Source organism: Actinia tenebrosa, unplaced genomic scaffold (assembly GCF_029948245.1).
Source record: "Actinia tenebrosa isolate PJP-AT-01 unplaced genomic scaffold, QUT_ActTen_1.0 PGA_scaffold3__52_contigs__length_22856419, whole genome shotgun sequence".
NCBI lineage: Eukaryota > Metazoa > Cnidaria > Anthozoa > Actiniaria > Actiniidae > Actinia > Actinia tenebrosa.
Genome location: NW_028292580.1, coordinates 17363321 through 17387317, shown reverse-complemented (window position 1 = coordinate 17387317; position 23997 = coordinate 17363321). Strand labels below are relative to the sequence as shown.

Here is a 23997-nt window from a genome sequence, read left to right as displayed (position 1 = left end):
GGGAAAAGCCTTTTCGTAAGACCTCAACATACCAGGAATCATTCAAGTGTCATAATTAGGGCCACCAGAGGAGCTCCGTCAGCTAACACTTTACTATTTTCGATTCCTTCAAAACACATATTTTTCGGTACTTCACCTCATCAGCCCTCAGCACCTCATCCGTGCCGCTCATACAACTCAGAAGAACACCACTTATGGAAATCAATTTGCACGTTTAAAAATGTAATTCGGTCCTATGCCTCGTTAGTCGACCTTTTAAACAGATAAATGCTGAATGCAGAATGATGCAAATCGCACAGTGCAAAGTTTTCAATTGCCTTAACTACAAACTTTCATGCTTCCAACTTTTATTACCCCTTCATTATTTAAATTTTAAAGGATTCTTATATATCCTCTTATTACAACTTACATAGATTACAATAATATAACACGCTTTTATAACCTGTGTTCAAGTGAATATTTAACATCCTTGCGTTAAAACTAATAGCAAATTAGATCATGGAATTGTCCGGCCAGTGAATCGTGTCGTTCTGTTTTTGGTGACGACTTTTTTTCTTATACGGGTCGTATCTTCATTTCTGCTCTCTTGACAGAGTAGTAGTAGCCTTTCCAATGTTTCCAGTTGACTCCATCAGCAAAAGACTTGTGCTTTCCGTGATGGTACAGGCCGTTCAGGTTAGAGTTGTGACAACTTTCGTACCACCAGGCACCTTTGTATAACACTGCACATTTTCCAGCGCTGACATCATTGTCACGATCTTTGGTGGAGAAGGCCATGCCGCGATTACGTGACAACGAGTCACCAGCAGTACCTAGTGATAAAAGTACTAGAATAAACAAAGACATTATGCAACTACCGAACATTTGATTCCAATTGAGATACGCAAAACTCGATCAGAACTCGATTTCTAAGCCAAATTTAAGTACGCCATTTCTTAGCTAGTGAACACAGCTTCCATCGAAGCTATGCTACAATGTATTATATACTAAATCCAATCCATAAATTCAGGAAAACTGCTCATATTTCTAGCATATATTATACTTGGTACTTGGGGGGGAGGGTCCGACGGAGCTTCATATTGCAACCCCAAAAAAATACTCAAACCTGAAATTTTACACCCAAAAAAATACATGGCATCCAAATTTCTGATCCAAAAAAATACACGACTTAAATACTTCAAAACTGATTTATTGAATTCATCAGGCTCTTCTAATGCATGATTTTGCACGCTCTTAAGCATAAGGGCTTACACGTGCAAGTAATATGATGAAGCGATAAAGTGACATGAACGATTGACGTGTAATAAATTAATATGGAACCAAGGAAAAGTAAACAAGATTACGTTACAAATAACGTTGTTTTATCTTCTTTTATTGTTATCAGTATGTTTCTTGACGGAACTCACTCACGCCTTGCTGGAAAATAATCAAACAAAATAATTTTCTGATAAAAAAATCGAAAAATACGGGTTTCATTTCGAGACCTAAAAAAATACGTGGCTGGTCTCTTGACCCCAAAAAAATACCGGGAACGAAAATTGTCAACCCAAAAAAATACGTCGGACCTCCCCTTCATGTTACCCACCCGAGTACACTCCCCGAGGCTCTTTCCTGCTCTCTAATCAATCCACCACGTTCCCGAAAAAAGCCTTTCAAAAAGCGGGACATTATTTACCCTACCTGAATAAGTTCCAAGACTCAGCTTGTACTTGTTTCTTTCACTGGTCACAGCAAAGTAGTTGTACTCAGCATACGCGCTGTTCCCCTTGGTGTCTTGTAGGTCAACACGAAGACGGTTACGAGTCTGGTGGGTCAACCGGTTGATTTTATCCAGTCCCAACCAGAACTCGCCTTTCAGGTCACCAAAACCGTTCTTATAGTCAGCCCAACCTCGATAGAAGTCGACTGAACCGTCTTGTCTCTTTTGGAAGACTGTCCATCCACCTCCACTCGTCTTCTGGTCACAGAAAACCTATGAAAGAAAATGTCACATGTAAAGTTGCAATTTGTTTTTTCTACTTATATCCAAACTTTATAATCTTACCTTGAAACGCCCTTTGCCATCAGGATCGACTGTGTAAATCCCACTTTTGTTTTTACCTCTTTTAAGAACTTCAGCACAATTGTTTGGCGCTAAACATGATCAATGCATGAAAAGGTTATCATGAACTTTACTTTCAAGCAAAGAATCAATATTTGCATTTTGGATGATTTACCGCCAATCGGGAAGGTTGGTTTCAAATATACGTCAATGGCAAACAGTTGGAATTGGGATTTTATCTTCTTGATGAGAAACAAATTGTTTGAATTTAATCCGCCATTTTGTGCAATAAGACCAACTGGTAAATCTTCTCCACTTTCTAAATTTCAAGACACACCTAATGTACATGCTTTTAAAAGCTAGTTATGCTTATTTAAGAAGTAATGGCATACCCATTTCATTGGAAGATGTCCTCAACTTGTCCATGATTTTATTCAGCTTCTTGTCTAAGCTCTTCAGGATATCCAAAAACTGTTTTGAGTGAGCTGCACTTCCGAAATACACATTGCCATTGTAATACACATTACCATCTTTTAGGACTTTGGAGACTTGTTTTCCTTCGGTGATCAGGAATACTCCGATTAAGATCATAAACAGATTCAAGACTTTCATTTTCGATCGGTCTAGGTGTGAACACAATCAAAACACAAGAAGCTGTGCAGGGATAAGTAAAACGCAGCGGAAGAAAGAGCGCATTATCATTTAACACGAATTTTATACATGTTTCGGCCAACGTTTTGAGGCTCTACCCTATCGTCATGCATCTTCAACTCATTTCTGATGAATTAATTTTTCTGTCATGTATCTAACTAATTCATTAGCCGAGAAAGTGAATAACGTCAATGAGTCAACGCATTTCTGATGAGATGAATTATTTTTTCTCAATGAAACTAACTTATTCATTAGGAAGTAAATAACGTCGAATGACTCCTCACTGCCACTTTATTTGCAAATTAGACTCTGATTTATAAATTGTCTGCATGGTATTAACATAAATTTCCAAAAAACTTGGTTGAAATATTTTTCTGATCTTTCCAAAAAATGTTTTCTATGAGGTTCTCTACTATGGTTGAAGGTAGATTTCGTTTATAATAATAAAGACACCACCATAACTTAGAAAACAACAATTACTGACACTTTTTCACTGGTTTTAATGCTTTACTAACAATGGATGCTGAACAAATGTACTTCCATCAGAGTAGTTAATATTAATTATAGTTTCATCATTTGCAAAATGGCTTCGATGCCACGAATAAGGTTAACAACATACATCTCGTCGATCGTGTTTTAACAAGTTGTGTCAATAAACTGCTATGGATTGTTTAGTTAACTAAGTGAATAGGTCCTTAAAACTCACGACTAAATAAACCTCATTGAAAAGGCTTTTTAATAATCAGAGTGGAATAAACTATAGCACTGTCAATAGGATCTGCGTTTATGTACTATTTACCAGCAACTTGATTTGAACATCAGTGGTTGCGGACGTTGCTTCTTGTCATAAACAGGATACAGTCAATTCAAAAAACGTTGTCGTCGACCAGCTCAAGCCTACGCGACTGGACCGAAAGGAATATGGGTAAAAATCACTGAAGCGGTTAAATATTCGTTCTGAATTAATTGTTCTTGCTAGTAGTAAAGATAATAATGGCGAGAAACAACCCATTAAATGAATATCTTTGGGTTTAGGGAAAGAAAAACAAAGTAGTTATGATTCAATTCACGCTTTCGAAAATATGAAGGCATTAAAAAAACGTCTCCTTCAACATTTCCCGCTCGCCTACGAAGGTTCGTGCTGTAAACCAGGCATAACTAGTCAGATAAAATTATGGAGTCAACTCGGCTTTAATGATTGCTACCCAGAGTTCCTTTCGGTCCAGTCGCGTAGGCTTGAGTTGGTCGACGACAACGTTTTTTGAATTGACTGTATACAATTTCACTCAAGTTTTAAGTTCTTCCCGAGTTTCCTGTCAAATTCAGGGTTTCTGCCGAAACTGGTTATTATGGTCGTCAAAAAAAACCAACAAAAAAAAAAAAAAAAAAAAAAAAAACCAACAAAAAAAAAAAAACATGAGCTGACACGATAATTGAAACAGGAACTCAGTGGAATTAATTATATCTTTTGCCATAAACAGGGTCTACAAATTTGAGTTTTTCTATCATAAACAGTGTTTTCAGAATCCCAGCGGAACACCCCTATACCCAAATCCTGGCGGAGTACCCCCCCTCCCCCCCTCCCCGGAAAATATATTCATGATCCAACTGCACTCAGTGGAGTACAAATATTGCAGGAGAAAGCCGAGTGCGAGTAAAAATATCCTGCGGTATTTGTACTCTGGGTCATTTTGGTTATTTTTGTAAAATATTTCAATTTGTAGATACCAATAGGTTTTTCATTAATCTTTAAGAGGACTTTATTTTACGTATTTTATCAGTGAAAAACAAATCAATATTTAATCTAGTTGCAAAACTGCTTTGATATTAATGGTTTAACGTTCAATTGAAAATTATATAATATTCAATAATATATTAAAACATAATTGCAAAAACTTTGTCATATTAAAAATAGAAATTAATTGGTATATTTTTCGTTATTCTGATTCTAACAGGTTGGTAATTATAGCAGTATTGTCTTATTATATCTTTAAAAAACTCATTAATAATTCATGAAGGAAACACAATAGAAATCATGACCATGAAGGAGGTTTTATATCTCATATAGATTCGTCTTCATTTGCATAAACTTTAACTTGGATTTTCTCTATCAAACTTGGTTCATTTCGTAAAGAATTCGGTACAGTATGAGAACATACATCAGGAGTTTTTTAAGCCGTTCAATAAACTCTCAGATCGTGTTTTATCGGGTCTAAAACCACTCGGCTACGCCTCGTGTTTTATACCCGATAAAACACTCCCGCTCGTTTATTAAACAGTACATATTCATACTACGTTTATGTATTCCATATACAAAATGGTTGTTTGTATGGAATAAAGATATCAATTATGTCCATCCCCATTTGCCGAACCCGACAGCTGCTGAAACTTTAATTCAGGCTTTTGATGTTGGATTTGACCGTGTCTACGGATCGAGACGGACGTGAATGCTAAGAATGGTAGAGCGCAGCACTTAAATTAATGAAATCCAAATATTTTCTCCGTATAAATACGCGATATAGTGTAAAGCTACATTACGGTTTAGCTGTCCAGTTCAATGATTTCATTAGATTCTAGCTTGAGAAATTCTTTCAATTTCTTTATGGAAGCTTTTCGGAAATCTTTCACTCGCCAAAGGTAGATTACAGGATTGGTTGTAGAAATTAGGATAACGAGAAGCTCGCTCAAAACCAGTAATTTTACATGAAAAAGTCCTGCATCGTCTTCCATCCATTTTTCTGTAAATCTGAATGCCATTGCGATAACAACGCACAAATAGGGCAGATAAAAGATTAATATAGAGATAAAGACAAGTAGCATGGTCTTTAGCGATCGTCGATATTTACAGACATCAAAGGTGTAGTTTTCTGGAATCGTGGGCAGTTTTGGATCAGCATTTTTAGCAGCAACTCTTTCGCCTGTAGTGACTTTAACTACCGGCTTGGATAGTTTTCTTAAGGTATGGAAAGATAAAGCATAGCACACAGTAATGACTGCAAGCAAGCTACAGATAATGACAGCAGGAACGATAAACAGTAGATTAGATGACTCTCCGTTCGAATTCATAAAAATGTTCAACACCGTCACGACCAGAGCTTTAAGCCACCAGAACACCAGAGTACGGATAACTCGCTCCAAAGAAACAGTGGTGCGATATCTGTTCTTGAGATTGATGGCCAAAAGACGGTCAACACTTATCAAAGTCAGAGTAAACAGAGACACGGAACCCAGCCAATACCCAACTACGCGAGAAGTAGCGGACAACAAGCAAAATAGCTTATTCCAGTTCTTGAGTGCTGCAATGTTGATCATTACCGTCATGGGCTGAACAATTGCTCCAACCAATAAATCTGTCAAGGCAAGATTCGCTAGTAGAATATACGAAGGCTTGTGTAGCGTCGAAGTCTTCCAAATCGTGAAAAAAACCAGGGTATTCAGAGAAACTGCAGAAATAGATGTCAGTGAATAACCTGTAGCTACACCCATTCGATAGCCATGCGACTGAAAGCTGAAGGCATTCTGATAGCAAAAATTACTTTGGTTCATATTTATCGAGCGTACGTCTGTCGACTAGGTTGTGCTAATGATATTTGAAAGTGAATCAAATCTCTCACCTCCTCCAAATGCCGTTTTTTTCCCCCTGCCGCTAATGGGCAAAATATACTAAAAGCAGGAATTTTATTCGTCAATGATGGACAGTTAGGCTTTTAGGCTTTTAGCCTTTTGAAGCATTGCACTTTAAGACGTCATACTGATTAGTTCGCGTTAATAGTATTTTTATCCATAAAAGGGTTTAAAGAATGAATAATTAAGAAGAATAAGCATTATTTTAGACATTTTAGTATTTACGACAACGCTAATTGAAATCAATTGAAGGCGGCGGGATTTGATTGTTCCTTACTTACTTCAACGAACTGAAGTTTGAAATATATATATTGAGGGAGACTTCTGACTGAATTAAGTAAATATTTTAATCCAAAATCCCGCCTCAAGCTCAGCTAATCGATAAGTTGTATACAAATATATGTATGGTCATCAGTACTACTAACTAGGCATTTGCCAGAGCGGAAGTAATTAATACTAAACCGTTTTTTTTTAAATTTCAGTGAATTTCGTCTTTTCTTTGATATTCAAGTCTGAAATCATGGTCCTCTCTAAATGGGTCACAAACAGCCTGAATGCCGGACGCAAGCAATATGTTCAGAAAAATGACAGGCTATCAAAATATAGATGTTGCTTTTGGTGTTCCCCAAGGCTCAATTATGGGCCACTAGTCATTTTGTTAAATCCTTATGCCAACGTTTTATCTCATAACAAGATATCGAAAAATGATAAATGCTATTAAATATAATAAATCAAATATTTTTAATGATTTGTATGGGAAAAGTGTTGGCTGGCAACCCCTCCTTGCCATCCAGCGCATACAAAGCTTTACTGAAATATTTGATTTTATATTATTAAATGTCATTTCTCCGTTTTCGGCGCTCGTTATGAGATAACACTCGGCCACCCTACTAATCTAGAGGCGCTCTTTTCATCTCCGATGTTCATTTTTGCACAGCTGTTTATATCAAGAGAGGTAGGGTCACGTGACTTGTTAGTGCAAGTCGTCTTATTCTGGTTTGAATTAGCCATATACTATGAAGTTTACCGCTGTACTTTTCGTTAGCGATTTATACTCTTTGTAATAAGTTTATCAATACTCCGTACAGTAAAATAGAAAGAAAGTTCACTAATGCTATAAGTAAACCACATTAAGTAACTATTACTGGAAAAAAAGCATACATCACTTCAATTCGAACAGACAAAAGAAGTTCCATACAAGTCCATTTCATTGATTTTGTTATCGATTTTGTTACAAATAAAGCATGATTCCTAGATAGCGAATTTTCGCAATATACATAAAGACAAAAAACGAGATTGGGCTGCCTGTGCTCTAAATATAACATGTCAACCATTACATTCCGTAAATTCCTGAGTTTTGACGCTGTCCTGACAACGTTGATAAAGGTCATTTCTGGTTCAATGAGTATCGCGTATTTGTCGATTCCTTCTCACGGTCGTGCACAGCTTTGGAGTCTTGCTTGGATGCATCACTGAAATCTCTGGCTTGCCATCGTTTTAGTTTTTACAAAGAGTCCCATATATTTTCTTTGAGATTGTTTCTTCAAAGATGGCGAGAATAGACGAAACCTCGCGTAATCTTGCTGTAGTGGATTGGGTGATCATCGCTGCTTACTTCGTCTTGTGTCTAGGAGTTGGTTTATTTGTGAGTATATTTGAGTAAAGTTAGAGACCTATTCTCACTTAGAATATATATTTGAATATATATAACTGATGCTTCCATGAGGATACGTTGGTCTATAATATGAACAAACGAGTCTTTATTCTAGTATTTACGCATTACGCGTCAATGGTATGCATAGTAATTAAGATAGCATACTCTACTTACAGAGAGTTTGCAGAGATATTTTAGCCTGTAACTCAGCATTACGCAGGGAATTAGAAACGCTTACTTTTTAAAGCTCTAAGTAAATGTTTTTCACTTTTTAACAATAGAAAGCTGCTGAGGAAAAATATATATATATATAAATTTTCATTGTTCTATTAAAAATTACATGAATTCGTCTGTTGTTATTTAGAAAACAAAGTTTGTATTCCGAACACTATAATGTACGAATACTTGATGCACTTAAAATCATATTTCCAAAATCTATACATTACGGATATTTTTTTGTTCAAATTACAGAGTACTCGGAAATAGAGTTTTCGTGTGGTGTTTAGCGAAATACGTCTCTCAATGCATGCTCGATCCAAGGTCTATTGTGAAGTGTAATCAAGTCTATGGTGTATTTTGGTCTACTATTTATGAACGGACTAAAGTTTTTATTTAATCGATATCGATTTATTTTCCCGTAAAATTGTGAGGGATCATTGCTGTTTATGTTTTGAACTTTTTATCTCAATTGAAATTCAAAGGGACAAAAATAGTTTTGTAAAGTGAATTTAGTTTAAATAATTAATATGAGATTCATTAGTATAGGAAATCGCACGATCTCGAGTACAATTTGGAAATTAATAGACACGAGTAATGTTTTGAAAGTTCTTGTAATTGCACGAGCCTTTAGGCGAGTACAATTAAAGAACTTTCAAAACATTACGAGTGTCTATTAATTCCAAATTGTACGAGAAGATCGTGCGATTTTTTGTTTATAGTTCACTCAACAAAATTTCAGTAAAAAAATGCGAAGCGACGCCGTTCGTCTTTGTCTATTTGGCGGCCGATTTCCAGTCCATCGTGCAACTGAAATGCATAGAAATATTAGTTCTTACGGCTTTAAAATTTTATTAATGCTTTTTAAGTACAAAATGATAGAAAATAATTGTTTTGACATTGTTTTGGCCGTGTTACCATACCGACTTAATTCGGTACTCCTACGGAGTACAATTAACGCTATAATTGTACTCCTCTCGACCAATCAGAGTCGAGTAATTTTGTTGAGTGTACTATAAGTGAGGAAATCGAATGAAGCGTTAAGGAAATAACACGACAGATTGAAAAGTTTGAAATTCGTTGTTTTTCACCATAAAATCGCAGGGCTTCCCATAGATTGTGTAAAATAATTTAAAGTAAACTTTTGCTTAATTGAAAATAGACTGAATATTGTGTGCGTGACAACATTTGAGTTTCAACCAGAACATTGTATTACTATGACTTCATAGTTTATTTTACCATTCCCCTCTCCATTATATGATAAGTGTTCTGATTTCGTGTCATTATACATGGGATTTCATCTGTCCTTGACCTATAGCTGGTACCCGAGCTGGTATTGCACAAATCCGAGTTGTTTGATGAAGCAACACAATGTTCAATATGATCGTGACCTTTGGGATGAACTAGAAAAATCTTAGGCCCCGTCCGTACGTATCCGCAAATATTTGCATCCGCAAATTTTTTTTGCGGATACGAAAATGTTCGTGCCCACACGCAGCGTATTCGAATCGTTTTCTCTGTCCACACGTATCCGGAAATTTCTTGATCCGCCCTAATGCACGCTAGTGCCTAGTCCCTTTGACGGATAGTTTTTCTTATTGAGCATGCGCAAAATCGTGTTTACGTCAGCATATTCGAAAATTTGTGGATACGACCGTCCACACGTATCCGTATTCGGAGCGTTTCCGAAAATTTCCGGATATCGATACAAAAATTTCCGGACACGTGTGGACGCAATCCGTATCCGCAAAAAAATAAATTGCGGATACAAAAATTTTCGGATACGTCTGGACAGGGCCTTTAGAATGACGTTGGGTTAATAATGCATGGCATGCATACTTAATTATGCGATCAACATACGAGTTTTTGGATTCGGTCAGACCATTGGAAATTTGAATGACAGAAACCAAATTCGAATGATTACTCTAGTTGTCACAAACGGATTGAAATTACACAATATTCTTACTACTTAACCTCTTAGCCTTCAATCATCCTTTATTGTGTTTATATCAGTCCAAGTTCAGAAAGCAAAGGGGAGAAGCTGAAACCGCCGAAGGGTACTTCTTGGCTGGACGAAAGATGCTATGGTGGGCGGTAAGTATGGGATTCCTGTGTTTTTGTGGTTCATGATGTCATTGATGTTTTTTGTTACGAAATTTTGAATTTATTAGTGATAAACATAGTAGTGATATTAGCGATAAATTAAAAAAGTCCCCTTGCGACTAGAAATAAGATGAAATCAAAAACTCAAAGCAAGGAAAACGTTTCTTTTCCATTGAAAATGTGAAGCAAAACGCGCCCTTAGCCCCTCCCCCCCCCCCCCCCCCTTCTCCATTTGGGATATCTCTCTCACTATCTCTAAACTAGAGGTGAGAATATGAAGCTCCGCAAAAGCAGCAGTTGAATGTTGCTCCCAAAGAAACTCAGATAAACAATAGAAATCGAATAATTTTTTCCACTGTTAAAAACTCACGGTATAGTACAGACGTGCTGTGCCGTAACCGTGACGATGCCACGTCTCAGCATTTCGATTGGATGAGAGCGATCCTCCGCGTATGTGATTGGTTCAAGTGATATACTCGATGCCGCACTGTGACGGTGCCGTGTACATGCCTTTTCGTGTAAGAATCTAGGTTAACAGTGCACAATGTTAAAGTGCCTATCACCCTTCTGACAATATTCTCGGTATTGATTCTACATGGGGTAAGATGTTGAATAACCCGAAAAAATTACATAGTTTGAGTGCGGCTTCTTGAAGTTATGAAGGTTTTTCCATGCCATATGCTAATGCTGTGACGTATGAGGAGGCATTTATGGTTATTTGTTGTTCCTCGTAATTCGAAACACCGGCTTCTATGGGAAAACTAACTTGCAATCATTTCTATAAAAGCAATGGGGAAAACAATGACGTATTTCAAATTTAATTTATCTGTACCAGTAATGTTTTGTATATTAAATGATTACTCCTCATACGTCACAGCATTAGCATATGGCATGGAAAAACCTTCATAACTTCAAGAAGCCGCACTCAAACTATGTAATTTTTTCGGGTTATTCAACATCTTACCCCATGTAGAATCAATACTGAGAATATTGTCAGAAGGGTGATAGGCACTTTAAGCTGTGTATACGACGCTCAAACTGTTATGTAAAAAAACAAACTTAACTGAATGAAATATAAATCCGTTTCAGGTGGGTCCCAGTCTTTTCGCGAGTAATATGGGCAGTGAACACTTTATAGGCTTGGCAGGGTCTGGTGCGTCTACTGGCATTGCTGTGGTATCCTACGAATGGCAGGTATGTCTGCGCACGTCAATCCAAAGACCAAAAATTGTTTTAGTCGTTTTCAATGTTCTTTCTTTCTTTCTTGAAAGGCCGTGTGGGTGTTGTTGCTTCTTGGCTGGGTGTTTGTCCCTATATACCTCAGGTCAAGGGTGAGTATTTGCTGCCATCAAGTAATAACTTGAGAAGGTTTCTATTATTAGTAAATAGACGCCCTGATATCGAATGTCATAATACAACGCTGTAGATAAAAGCGAGCGAACGGTCTGTATTTTCTATTAGGACATTTTGTTATTATCATAGAGAACATTGTGTGCGCGCTTTTGTGTTGGCCCGCAAAACTGAAGCCAGCAATCTAGGTAATCGTTTCGATAAATAGAATCGAGTTAAACTGTTCGCAGCGATGGCGGCAACAGTTTTAAAACATTGCCTTGCGTAACGTACCGTGTCGGTGCAACTGCAACGCACTGATTTTTGAACTCTAATCCGTGTAGCTTCAGCTTTCAATACAGAAGGGGGTAAAGTGCGCACCGTCAGTTTCCTAGAAGACCAGCTACTAGCTAAATGAACACAGACGCTAAATGAGGCCTTTTTCTAGGTTGCCTGTGGCAAACCAGTCTTAAAATACGTGGTTTTTTTTGTCCGCCGAGAAATCCGCAAAGCTGCGCAATACCATCCAGAAGTCAACACGTTAGTATCTAAGAGGCCTTTGCAATTTATGCCACAACGTTCTCATAAATTACGTGACAAATTACGCTGTCGAGTGGTGTGACATGCATGACGCAACACGTACGCAAAAATCCAGGCAGCCCAGTTTACGATTTTAGAGCGTCTTGTTCACTTTAGGCCTTGAATACCCAAGATATGAAAGAGTGTGCTCGAGGCTTTAAGCCATGGTTGACTAGATGGTTCTACTGACATTGTTCCCTTTTTCTCAAGGTATTTACCATGCCAGAGTACTTAAACAAGCGATTTCAAAGTCGTTCAGTCAGAACGTACCTCACTATTGCCGCTCTCTTGTCGTATGTGTTTACCAAAACATCTGTAAGTATCTCTCTTGCCTTTCCTTTCTTTTGAAACACGATTTCTTAATAATAACAAACGGGAGGTGCCGCGGGAAGAAGAGAGGGTGTGAAGTCTCATCCCCTCTTCCTTTCCTTTTTCCCTCGTAATGAATAATCTACATTTTGTTCGGTTGTTTATTTGTTAAGTTGCTTGGCTAGTTAATGTTGGTTGGTTGGTTGATTGGTCAGTTAGTTTGTTGCTCGGTTGGTTGGTTAGCTGGTTGCAATTGGTTAGTTGGTCGGTTGATCGGATGGTTGGTTGATTGGTTGGTTGATCGGTTCATTGGTTGATCGGTTAGTTGGTCGGTGAGTTGGTTGGTCGGTGAGTTGGTCGGTTAGTTGTTGTTGGTTGGTCGGTTGGTTGGTCGGTTGGTTTGTTGGTTGGTTAGTAGGTTGGTTGGTTAGTTGGTCGGTTACTTGGTCGTTGGTTGGTCAGTTGGTTGGTCAGTTGGTTGGTTGTTTGGTTAGTTGCTCGGTTGGTTGGTTAGTTGGTTGGTTGGTCGGTTGTGGTTGGTCGGTTAGTTGGTCGTTGGTTGGTTGGTTGGTTGGTTGGTTGGTCTATTGGTCGGTTGGTTGGTTGGTTGTTTGATCGGTTCGTTGGTTGGTCGGTTGGTTAGTTGGTTGGTTGGTCGGTTAGTTGGTTGGTTGGTTGGTTGGTTGGTTGATTGATTAGTCGGTTGTGGTTGGTTGGTTGGTTGGTCGATTGGTCGGTTGGTCGGTTGATCGGTTGGTTGATTGGTCGGTTGGTTAGTTGGTTGGTTGGTTGATAGGTTGGTTGGTTGGTTGGTGGTTGGTCGGTTAGTTGGTCGGTTGGTGGTTTAGTTTTTTGGTTGGTCCGTTGATTGGTTAGTTTATTTTGTTGGCCAGTCGGTCAGAGGATCCATCGATCGGCTGTTTGCAAAAAAATTGTATTCATTAGCAATTTCATAGCAAACTTTTATTTGATGAATCCTGAACAAAGAGTATTATATATACATTTTTATTACCCAGGTCGACATCTACGCTGGAAGTTTGTTTCTTTACGAAGCTGTAGGATGGAATATATATGTCTCTGCTGCTGTTATTTTAGTCATCACCGCCGTCTACACACTTCTCGGTAAGATCAGAGATTAAGTTAGATGGTTTTATGACCACTGTGTACGTTACATTTTATCCTACCCTTCTGATTGGATGAGCTGCTGCGGTCCTTAGTCTCTTGAGTGTTTGATGGGCTGCAATTCGCAATGCTGTATTTGGCGTAATGACAGTTGTAGCACTGGTTTACGTACGTAAATGTCTGGAAACAAAAAACAAAAAAAGCCATCGATTAAAGGGGGGATCCAAGTCTTATGACAAGTGATTTCGAGTCTAGGAATCGAACCCGAAACGTTCCCAGAGGTGAGTGCACTACCACCACAACACCCTTTAGTCATGACACCTAAGAGTAATACGATACTGGGATATAATAATTTATATTTTCTCTCTTTTTGTCAAGGTGGTCTTATGGCTGTCATTTTCACCGATGTGCTACAATGTGCCATCATGATCATCGGAGCTGTTGTGCTGTCAATACTAAGTAAGTGCTGCAAGCATCAACACCCAGATTAACTGGTGCCAGTGTTGAAAGAATGTCGATCATGGACATTTTGTTCTGGCCTGAAAAATGCCAATGTTCTGATCCTTTCGTCTTATGATTGTTACCACATGAAAACCCGCGAAATGAAGACTCGCATCTTAAAAAGGACTTGCCCTAGATCCTTGTATGTCATAAATAACATGTCCTTTGCACTTTGTTGTGCAGGTTTTATCAAGGTTGGAGGCCATGATGGATTATGGTCAAAATACGACAGTGCTTTGGGAACACCATGGAAAGCCCCCGTGGCGAATGCTTCAAACGCCTCCGTCATGGCAACAGTTGCACTTAACGGTAGTAACGTCACACAAGGTTGCTACAAGATGACTCCATACTGGGGCAACATGTTCAGGCCTCTAGATGACCCTGATTACCCCTGGTTGGGACTGTGGACGATCCTACCCATTATGGGTGTATGGTATTGGTGTACTGATCAGGTAAGGGATTAGGGGGTATGGGGGTTGGATTTTAAATAAATAATAACCTTTTTTTACGTGAAAAGTACACTTAGCTGACCGCTAATTTACAGTGTAGTCCACAAATTAAAAAACTGCAATGAAGAAATAATCTAAGAAACATGAGACCTGGATCTTGACATCTGCCAGCTTGATCGAGTCAAAAGTAAACACTTGTATAGAACCTTATGGGATGTTTTCAGTTAGGTGTAGTGGTCATAAGATCAACCGGCTGGCACTTGAAGCTACTAATTTTGTTGCGATTTTAGTCAGCACCACTTGAGATTTCGTTTGACTTTGAAATTGCAAATCATACGACATTCCAGCGGTACGAAAATCGAAGACCTACTTTGAACCAATCAAGCACGCAACTGAACATGCTTGGAAAACGTTAACCAAACCGTTAACGTCATGATCAAGATCACGGCACGGCAAGTCCGTATACGTTTTTCGAGTTAGTCCTTCAATTAAACAAATTCCATATTATTTTCTGGTTTGGCGCCTTGCAATAGAATAGTCAAATATTCCCCTGTTCTTTTCCTTAGATGGAGGGGCATTTGAGAAAAGAATCAAATTTAACTCGCAATCTCAATATTCCTAGGTCATTGTGCAACGTGCACTTGGGGCCAAGAACAACTTGCATGCCAAAGCTGGAACCATCTTCGCTGGTCTCCTGAAAATCCTACCTTTATTCATTATGGTTATGCCTGGCATGATTAGCAGAGTGTTATTCCCAGACTCCATTGCGTGTGCAGATGGTCCCAGCTGTCTGCATTACTGTGATAACAAGTGGGGATGTACGAACAATGCCTACCCCAAGTGAGCTTTCAATATATTAAGTAGAATCAATGGCGGGTCCACATCAATTCGAAGGTAGAGGGAGGGAAGTGACTGTTACCTAGGAAGGCATCACATAGCGTCCTTTTTTTATTTTACCTTAAGACGAAATTTTTTTCAATAATGAACAATAATGGCAAAAAGTGCCAAAAACTAGACTTGCGTATGAGTTTTCATCCCAATTTTCGTTTTGGGTAAACACTCAAAACCTTTTTTTAACAGTTAGAAACTGATGTACTATGATAAACTATAACACTTTAATTCCACTTGCATCGGTCATCTCCAGTTCCAAACAAGTTAAACTTTCTGAATAACAAGATTTTAGCCTTGTACAGCAGCCTTTCTTCAAGAAAATAGTTTTTGGCGCTCACCGCTTGAATACGAAAAGAATTCTCTCTTAATATCCTTAATTATCATTATTTTCTAACTCCAAAGGGGGTTGACTAGTCACCAAAACCGACCTGAATGGTTTCACGTGTGTTGGAGAAAAATACAATTAAATGTTCTTCTTTGGGAATTAAAATATTTTAAAATATTTCTCCTGCCCAATAACTTGGCTGATATGAATTTCCTGTATAGAATATATCGAGCGTGTAGCATTCTTAGACTTTCAATCTCTTCCCTGCCAATGTGCATTGCACCTCGGGGAAGCGAAGAAAATTAAATCTAATAATAATAAATAATCTAATAATCAACAAGAAAGTAAAAATGATAACTCCTTTACTGCAGGCTGGTTCTGAACGTGTTGCCAACTGGTCTTGTTGGTCTGATGATGGCTGTCATGATGGCTGCTCTCATGTCATCTTTGTCTTCAGCCTTCAACAGCAGTGCCACCATCTTCACCGTGGATGTTTGGCTACTGCTACGACAAAGTGTGAGTCTACCTTTAAAGTATCACCTTGCAATTGGCTCTTTAGAGTGTTGTGGTGGGTCTTTTTGCACGATTATATATTGACTTGCATCAAGCCCTCTGTCTTGGTGTTGCTTGGTGTCTGAAAATCGGATAAATCTCGGATGCAAGTGCTTCAGAATCGAATCCATGCTTAGTGACAATCACTAGTTTGCTCGTCTTCATGAATATGGATATTGATTTCTTTTAGGCTTCAGAACGTGAGAAACTGATCGTTGGTCGTGTCATTGTTGCGGTACTTGTCGGAGTGAGCTTGTGCTGGCTTCCTATTATCCAAGGTACTGTATCATCACTCACCACCGCGACCATACAATGTAATCTAAGATCCGTGGAAGATATACTTCAAGATACTCCTCAATCATCACCAACGCCAACACCAGCACCATCAACATTATCAACAACAACATGCATAACTCTTTGTTTGGTAACAGATAAAGACACTTTCATGCAAACAATGCAACGGTTAACCTTAAGCCATACAGTGCAATCTAATATCCAAGCAACTGTAAAGGAAGGCAGGACGAAATGTTTTATTCCAGAAGCTTAAGTTTGCAACAAGGAAATGAATTGATTTTTTCTCTTGACGGCGCAGGTTCCGCAGGCAGTGAGTTATTCGTGTACATCCAGACAATCCAGTCTTATCTTGCTCCACCAATCACCATGGTATTTGGACTGGGTATCCTGTGGCCTGGTCTGACCGAGGCTGGTGCTTTATGTGGACTCATTGTTGGACTATTTCTTGGTCTCCTCAAGTTCATCTTTGGTAATGTGTACCCTAAGCCTAACTGTGGATTAATTGACGATAGACCAGACTTTGTTAAGTTACATTTCATGTGGTACGGTAAGTACGAGTACGGAGCCTTATATAATGTGCATTTACTAAAAGTCTGATTATATAAGGTTGGATAGAAACACATTGCTCCAGCAATGCTCCATTTTGCGCCTGCATATTTGTTTGGGGATTCCTCTAAACGGTAACGAATGGGCCGAGAAAGAAGACTGGACAGAGCTTTTTGGCAAACAAGATTTGGTTACACCTTGAAAAATTTCCAGCATAAACAGTAAAATTCTAATTGTTAAAAGAAAAAATTAAACCTTGAGTGGGTATATTGTTGCTGGATCGAGCTGTATCCTTGAAGAAGTAGAAAACGCGCGTGCGTATTGTGTGCTGTTATAAAGCAGCAGCGAGAAGTACGAAGCGTAGCTTATACTGATACCTGCATAACTGTTATTTTATAATATCTCTTAGTCCATACACGATGTGTAACTTAACTCGAAATGTTTTTCCCCCCTCAGGTCTGATCATATTCGGTGTATGTGGCATCGTAAGTGTAGGAGTGAGTCTCTTCACTTCAAAAGTACCTCGTGAAGAACTTGGTGGTTTGACGTGGCCAACGATCAACGATCCTCCAATCTCTCACGGAGCAATTGGAGAAAAAGGCTCGTCTTTGCATTCTGGTGGCAATAAGTATGAACTGCCTCAAATAACCAAATCTGCCTCGAATGGTGTGGAGATGGGTAAGTTAAATTGCATCCTAAGTGTTTTAAGCAGAAGGACTTAGTCATTCGGAACCTCCTCTTTAGTTGTCCCATAGTAAACCACCTCTTTCGCTACATTAGGTTTAGTTTCTTTGTTTGTCCAATCTATTGTCATTTTAATCCTATGTATAGGTTTTCAAAACAACGCCCCTGTTTAGCAAAGATCGCTTTTCGAAACAACCCTAACTTTTATTCTTTATTGCCATGTGTTTTCCAGGAAGACACAACCCAACCATCGACACTAAAGACGAAGTAGAAGTGCGTCCAACATTTAAAGGCCACCTCGAAGGACAAAATTTCCAAATGAAAGAGTACCTTGATGTCGTGCCGTTCGCTGAGGAATCTGCTCTCACCAAGTGGGGTTTGAGATGCTTCAGCGTCTGCACCCTGGGAGCTTTGATCTTCCTGTGGATCTACTATAGATAATGGCCGAAATACTTGACAAACTGGCATTAACGGACTTCTTAGGGAACATTCATTTTTTTTAGAAGGGGGAAGGGCCGTAAACATATGTGCCCAATCCTCCGACCCCTCCCCCCTCACCTTATCTTTGAAATTTTAAAATCGCTATCCAATACCCAGCTGATAAAATAATAATAAATTGATAATAACCAGATAAAATTTAGAACGCCCCTCCCGTTTTCTCTAAGTAAAAATGAATCTTCCTTAGGACATTGAACCAAATTTCTACTTCTGTGACGTCACATGCAACATCGCACCGTGTGACACACCAAAAACAGGCTTTTTTATGCAACTTTGCAGGCATTGTCGCATCGTCTGTCCGCCCCTTAATAGTTTTGTTTACAATAGAGCAACTGCTGCTCGCAATTTTTTTATTTACTTCACTTTGGCTTTGTATCACTCCTCTAAATGCAATCGTGTGAAAGTTTTGATCGATGCTATCAGTAAAAAATACATTTTCTTCCTTTACAATTGCCATAAATACTATGATCTACGATTCTTTACACTTGTTTCATATTGTTCTAAAAACGGTGGTAGATTTCTCCGTTGCGCATAACAGTTACAATACACCTTGCATTGCATCAGATCTTTCTTGTTCTTTGCTTGAATATTCTCTATATTCTGTATATTTGCGAGTAAGTCAAGTAAAGAGAAAAAATCACAGGGATTTTATAGGTGGGAAGATTAAGTTTGTAGAAAACCTTATAGAACAGTTTTTAAATCGCCGTGTAACATCTTCAAGTATTATTAAAACCGATTCTTAAACTGTGATGAGTAGCAATTTCTATGAACCTTATCGATACCCTGAACAACCTCTGGGCTGATTTAAGTCAGGGCAAGGCTGTAGGCGCGATTGCACAGAGCAATTTTCTCTGCGACTTGTGTTGCAACGGCGTTGCGACACAAGTTGCATGGAGCATTGCAGCGTGTAACCTACAGCTCAATTTGAAAAAATGTTGCGAGACAAGTTGCAGCAATTCAGTTGCAAAAAGTATAATTCGTTTCTACTTTTGGCAACGATTGCGTCTCCGTTGCACCGTGTAGACACTTGCAATTCAGTTGCGAAGACAAGTTGCAGAGAAAATTGCTCCGTGTAATCGAGCCTTAAGTCACAGATTGGATTGGAATTCAGATTGTTATGTTTTGGAGCGCATTACAATTTTGCCAATTTTGTTTTTGGAAAACCCGGATAAAACACTCGCAAAACGAGGTAAAGACCTAACAAACTCTATTCTGAGTCCAAGAATGGAACGTCACTGCAGACCACAGTGGTGAGTGCGCTACCATTACTTATTGGTTCCCTCCAAATTTTTTTCTTTTTCGGATGGGATTTACTTTCAATAATTGTAAAATTTAACTGAAATACGAGTTAAGGCGCAACCAGGGCGCAACATTGTGCACAATATTGTAGGCAATGTTGCCGAATAAGGTCGTATTCTACTTCAGTAACATTGCGTCCAACACTTGCATCGTGTGACATGGTTCACAACATCGATTTCCTGCAACATTGCGCACAATATTACAGGCAATGTTGCTGAAGTAGGATAGTTTTCTACTTCAGCAACGTTACGTGCAACACTTGCATCGTGTGACCTGGCTAGCTCACGACATCGATTGCCTTCAACACTGAGCGCAATATTACAGGTAATTTTGCTGAAGTAGGGTCGTCTTCTACTTCAGTAGCATTGCGTGCAACAAATTGTGTCGTATGACATGGCTCGCAACATCGACTGCCTGCAACATTGCGCGCGCAATGCTGCACCGTGTCCGTAGCTTAAATCAGATAGAACATCGAAAAGCCAAACGTGAAACCTTGTCTGTGATAAAATCTAATTGTAGATTCAAAATTTCCGTTGTTTCGACTTTTGAGAATTCCATGCACAGGCTTTTTAAAATTATAACGAACATTTTAAAATTTTGCCCTTAAAACAAACCACTGATAGAGAGAGGTGAAGTGCACCAAAAAACGGTTACACTTTCATTATAAGCAGTTGAACTTTGACTTACATTTTAGCCACGTTCAGTACAGCGGTGAATTATTTTACCTTATTCAGCTAAAATACACGACGAATAGGCGAAGAGACACGAATATCGGTTGTAAGACCACAACAGAATGATACAGTCCTTGGATTTATATCGTATAGGTTTTATTACAATTATTGGTGTTTACGTACTTATTTTGGTTTAGCTTGAGCAGCGGCCTTCTTTGCTTTTATCATCTCGACAAGTTCCTGGAAAACAGCAATAGAAAGAGGTTTAACTCAAAGCCAGACAAACAGGCCAATATTGACCTACAAATCGTCAGGCTGAATGACTGACCGAACGGCCAACTGACTTGCAAATTGAGAAGACAGACAGTGAGACAGACCGACGGACCAAATAACTCAACGACTGACTGGCTTACTAAGCAACAGACCGATAGGCCAATATTGACTTGCAAATAGACCTTTTTCTCAAGGTTGCGTGCGCATCCAAATTTAAGGAACTTGACGGGCCACGATACCAGAACAAGAGATTTATAATGAGAACTATCATACATTTCTATTAGATTTTTCAATAAAAATTTATCAAATCGATTATTCTCATCTCCAAATATAAAACTGGATTGACTTAAATTTTACTGAATTTGCGTTTTTCAGTTTTGTGGCCCGTTAAGTTGGATGCGCACGCAACCTCGAGAAAACGGTCTATTGTCAGGCTGAATGACTGATCAAACGCCCGACTGACTTGCAAATTGTCAGGTTGATTGACTAATCGACCCACCCACTTACTTACTGACGTACCAAGTGACCGACTCACTGACTGAGCAACCGACCAACTGACCGTCTTAATACAGATCGAATGACGAAGCAAACAGACCAATCGTCCTCTTGTCAGAGAGTAAGTCCTTCCTGGACAAACCTCCTTCAGACATTTACAGAAAGACATAAAACAAAAACTCATTCATTTTACCTTGTATCTTTTCATGCATTCTTTTTTAGTTCTGCCAGGGATGGACTCAGCGATTCTGTCCCATCGTTCAGGAGTATTGGCTGGGAACTTGCGAAGAGCCTCTTCTAGAAGCTAAACACAACAAACCAATGCATGGAAATTTGTGAATATCTTGGCACCGAAGAATAGACTTTTAGGTCTGACGTCATAGCAATAAAACATGACCTCCGGGTCATAAATGAAAAGCTCTACCGACTTTAAATGAAAAAGATCTTGCAATGTACTGTTACACACCGATCATTAAACCTCCATTAGTTTTCGTTTTCTTTTGTAATGGAGAAAAGGGACCGGAAATACGTCACAAACATTAATAGCTCTATCCTTCGTGAAAACGAGGGATAAGACCCTTAACAATTATGTACCTTCTGTTCATTTGACGACCAGGGTTTTTCAACAGGAGCTTTTTCTATTGAGAAAAGGGTTAAACCATACGAAGAAAAGTTAGATGTAGTTTTACTGAGACCGCGGTGGGCCTACAGTGACATATTTTGTTAGTGTTAAAGGAAATAGTTTAACAAATTGCTCATAGATTTCCATTGTCTGTCCTCTTATTGATCATAGATGACGTCTTAAAATGTTCAAAACTCAAGTGGAACCACGAGCGCTGCGAGTCTTATGTTTCTTTATGTTCTAATGTCTCTTGCTAAATTTAATCGAATGGCTCGTTTATGCGGGTTTTTAATGTACTTAATGTTGCGTGTTTTAATAGACTCACCATCGTATCTTACAGTAGGTACTGATTCACTAGGGACAATGTTGTGTGTTTTAATAGACTCACCATCGTATCTTACAGTAGGTACTGATTCACTAGGGACAATGTTGCGTGTTTTAATAGACTCACCATCGTATCTTACAGTAGGTACTGATTCACTAGGGACAATGTTGTGTGTTTTAATAGACTCACCATCGTATCTTACAGTAGGTACTGATTCACTAGGGACAATGTTGTGTGTTTTAATAGACTCACCAGCGTATCTTACAGTAGGTACTGATTCACTAGGGACAATGTTGCGTGTTTTAATAGACTCACCTTCGTATCTTACAGTAGGTACTGATTCACTAGGGACAATGTTGTGTGTTTTAATAGACTCACCATCGTATCTTACAGTAGGTATTGATTCACTAGGGACAATGTTGTGTGTTTTAATAGACTCACCATCGTATCTTACAGTAGGTACTGATTCACTAGGGACCGTCTTGGTCTGAGAAAGCGATGAATCAAACTTGGAGAACGCGTTCTTGTTGCATTCATCCTTCAAAGAGGCATCTGTACGAGAAAATCGTTAATGAACACTGCTTGAAAATAGTGATAGAACGATAAACTTGAAAGCATTGGTGTCGAGGATTTTAGAGGAGGGAATGTCAATCTTAGATCCTGGAAGGGAAACTTTTTAAAGTGCCTATGACACCTAATTTTAACGTCACATCATTAATATTTTGGAAGCATAAACCTTAAAATCTCTAAGATGCATCACTCAAATCATATAAAGATATTCTTACGCGGGGAATTTCAGTCAATCCCGATGATGGATTTTTTCTCTTTTCGTGTCCATTAAACTCATGAATAATATTGCGTTAGCAATGAACACCCCGCGCATTTTAACTCCATCCCAGGAATAGTCTGTCTGAATTTACCAGATTTCTTTAGTTATCCTGGCATGGGGTTTTCTCTTTTCGTGTCCATTAAACTCATGAATAGCGTGTTCGCAGTGAACACCTCAGATAACACCCCGCGGATTTTAACTCCATCCCAGGGATAGTCTATCTGAATTTCTGCTTTACCAGATTCCTTGCTCCACATTGTGTAGTTATTACCTACCGGACTTCTGTAGAGTTTTGACTTTCTTGATGACATGTTTTGGTTCGCGAGGTTTGCCAGCCTTTGAATGATCATTGATGTAATCGGCTATCACGCGCCATCTAAAATAGAAAGGAAAATCATCACTGAAAAAGACTAGGGGTTACCATAGTTGAGACTGTGTTGGTGTTGAATACCACAAATGTAATACCCCGACGAAGGACTAGCGTCCGAAACGTCGGTAAGTTTTTTCATCTTTTCATGGTTTATAATTTACCTTTTCATCATTACTGTTTCATTAGAAACACTGACGCAGCTCACACTAGTTTTTAGCTAGTTATCTCTTCATACATGTGAAACGTTTTTTTTTTTTTTGTTTGTTTCCATGCTTACCAAGGAGAGATAACTTGCTAATGAAACAGTAATGATAAAAAGGTAAATTATACACCGTGAAAAGATGAAAAAACTTACAGACATTTCGGACGCTAGTCCTTCGTCGGAGTAAAAGAGCATACACCGTGAAAAGATGAAAAAACTTACAGACGTTTCGGACGGTAGTCCTTCGTCGCAGTAAAAGAGAGTTATGAAGATCTTACTGCAATTTTCATAAACATGCGAATCGCGAATCGTGTCTCCAAGTTGCACGCTGAAATTTGGTTTTATTCGCTGCCGTCAATCAAAAATATGAAAGGTACCGACTGATTAACTTAACGACACATTATTCAAATAAAAAAATATTTCACCATTCAACTATTCACTTTATGTAGAATCAATACTGTAAGTATTGTATCAGGGGTTAGGTAGACTTTAATTTCAATGGCATTAGCTGTTTGGTTTGTCAGCTTTACAGGGCATAGAAAA

At 38.7% G+C, this 23997-nt stretch overlaps 4 protein-coding genes across 4 annotated transcripts in view; 1 reads left to right on the top strand and 3 right to left on the bottom strand.

Moving 5' to 3' along the window:
• Positions 1 to 330: 330 nt before the first annotated feature.
• On the bottom strand, positions 331 to 2735 carry LOC116301087 (ryncolin-1). The gene is made up of 4 exons (XM_031710088.2): positions 2434 to 2735; positions 2045 to 2133; positions 1681 to 1972; positions 331 to 812 (listed from the first exon to the last, which is right to left on the bottom strand). The coding sequence occupies exons 1-4, from the start codon at positions 2651 to 2653 to the stop codon at positions 556 to 558; spliced, it is 858 nt and encodes a 285-aa protein (XP_031565948.2). The 5' UTR covers positions 2654 to 2735; the 3' UTR covers positions 331 to 555.
• A 2003-nt stretch (positions 2736 to 4738) lies between these two features.
• Positions 4739 to 6390, bottom strand: LOC116301085 (trace amine-associated receptor 7c-like). Its single transcript, XM_031710085.2, has one exon. It carries the CDS (start codon positions 6236 to 6238, stop codon positions 5234 to 5236), a length of 1005 nt encoding a protein of 334 aa, XP_031565945.1. The 5' UTR covers positions 6239 to 6390; the 3' UTR covers positions 4739 to 5233.
• A 1331-nt stretch (positions 6391 to 7721) lies between these two features.
• LOC116301083 (sodium/mannose cotransporter SLC5A10) lies at positions 7722 to 19118 on the top strand. The gene is made up of 14 exons (XM_031710083.2): positions 7722 to 7961; positions 10200 to 10280; positions 11379 to 11483; positions 11561 to 11620; positions 12408 to 12512; positions 13523 to 13628; positions 14007 to 14087; positions 14313 to 14581; positions 15201 to 15418; positions 16166 to 16310; positions 16537 to 16624; positions 16939 to 17187; positions 17643 to 17864; positions 18103 to 19118. Exons 1-14 carry the CDS (start codon positions 7866 to 7868, stop codon positions 18309 to 18311), a joined length of 2034 nt encoding a protein of 677 aa, XP_031565943.2. The 5' UTR covers positions 7722 to 7865; the 3' UTR covers positions 18312 to 19118.
• Positions 13455 to 23997, bottom strand: part of LOC116301084 (dnaJ homolog subfamily C member 2) — a 22967-nt gene continuing 12424 nt past the window's right edge. Inside the window, exons 13-18 of the mRNA XM_031710084.2 lie at positions 23158 to 23258; positions 22495 to 22605; positions 21701 to 21744; positions 21300 to 21410; positions 20522 to 20578; positions 13455 to 13808 (exon numbers count right to left, since the gene is read on the bottom strand). Of these exons, the coding sequence (XP_031565944.1) occupies positions 20522 to 20578; positions 21300 to 21410; positions 21701 to 21744; positions 22495 to 22605; positions 23158 to 23258 (424 nt within the window). The 3' untranslated portion in view covers positions 13455 to 13808. The remainder of the gene's footprint in view (positions 13809 to 20521; positions 20579 to 21299; positions 21411 to 21700; positions 21745 to 22494; positions 22606 to 23157; positions 23259 to 23997) is intronic.

Coding starts and splice junctions, on each gene's coding strand:
- LOC116301087 (XM_031710088.2), bottom strand. CDS start 2,653: ATGAAAGTCTTGAATCTGTTTATGATCTTAATCGGAGTATTCCTGATC. Junction 2,134..2,433: donor GACATCTTCCAATGAAATGG/GTATGCCATTAC, acceptor GATCATGTTTAG/CGCCAAACAATTGTGCTGAA. Junction 813..1,680: donor GAGTCTTGGAACTTATTCAG/GTAGGGTAAATA, acceptor TTTTATCACTAG/GTACTGCTGGTGACTCGTTG.
- LOC116301085 (XM_031710085.2), bottom strand. CDS start 6,238: ATGAACCAAAGTAATTTTTGCTATCAGAATGCCTTCAGCTTTCAGTCG.
- LOC116301083 (XM_031710083.2), top strand. CDS start 7,866: ATGGCGAGAATAGACGAAACCTCGCGTAATCTTGCTGTAGTGGATTGG. Junction 7,962..10,199: donor GTCTAGGAGTTGGTTTATTT/GTGAGTATATTT, acceptor TGTTTATATCAG/TCCAAGTTCAGAAAGCAAAG. Junction 16,625..16,938: donor CTGGCTTCCTATTATCCAAG/GTACTGTATCAT, acceptor TTGACGGCGCAG/GTTCCGCAGGCAGTGAGTTA.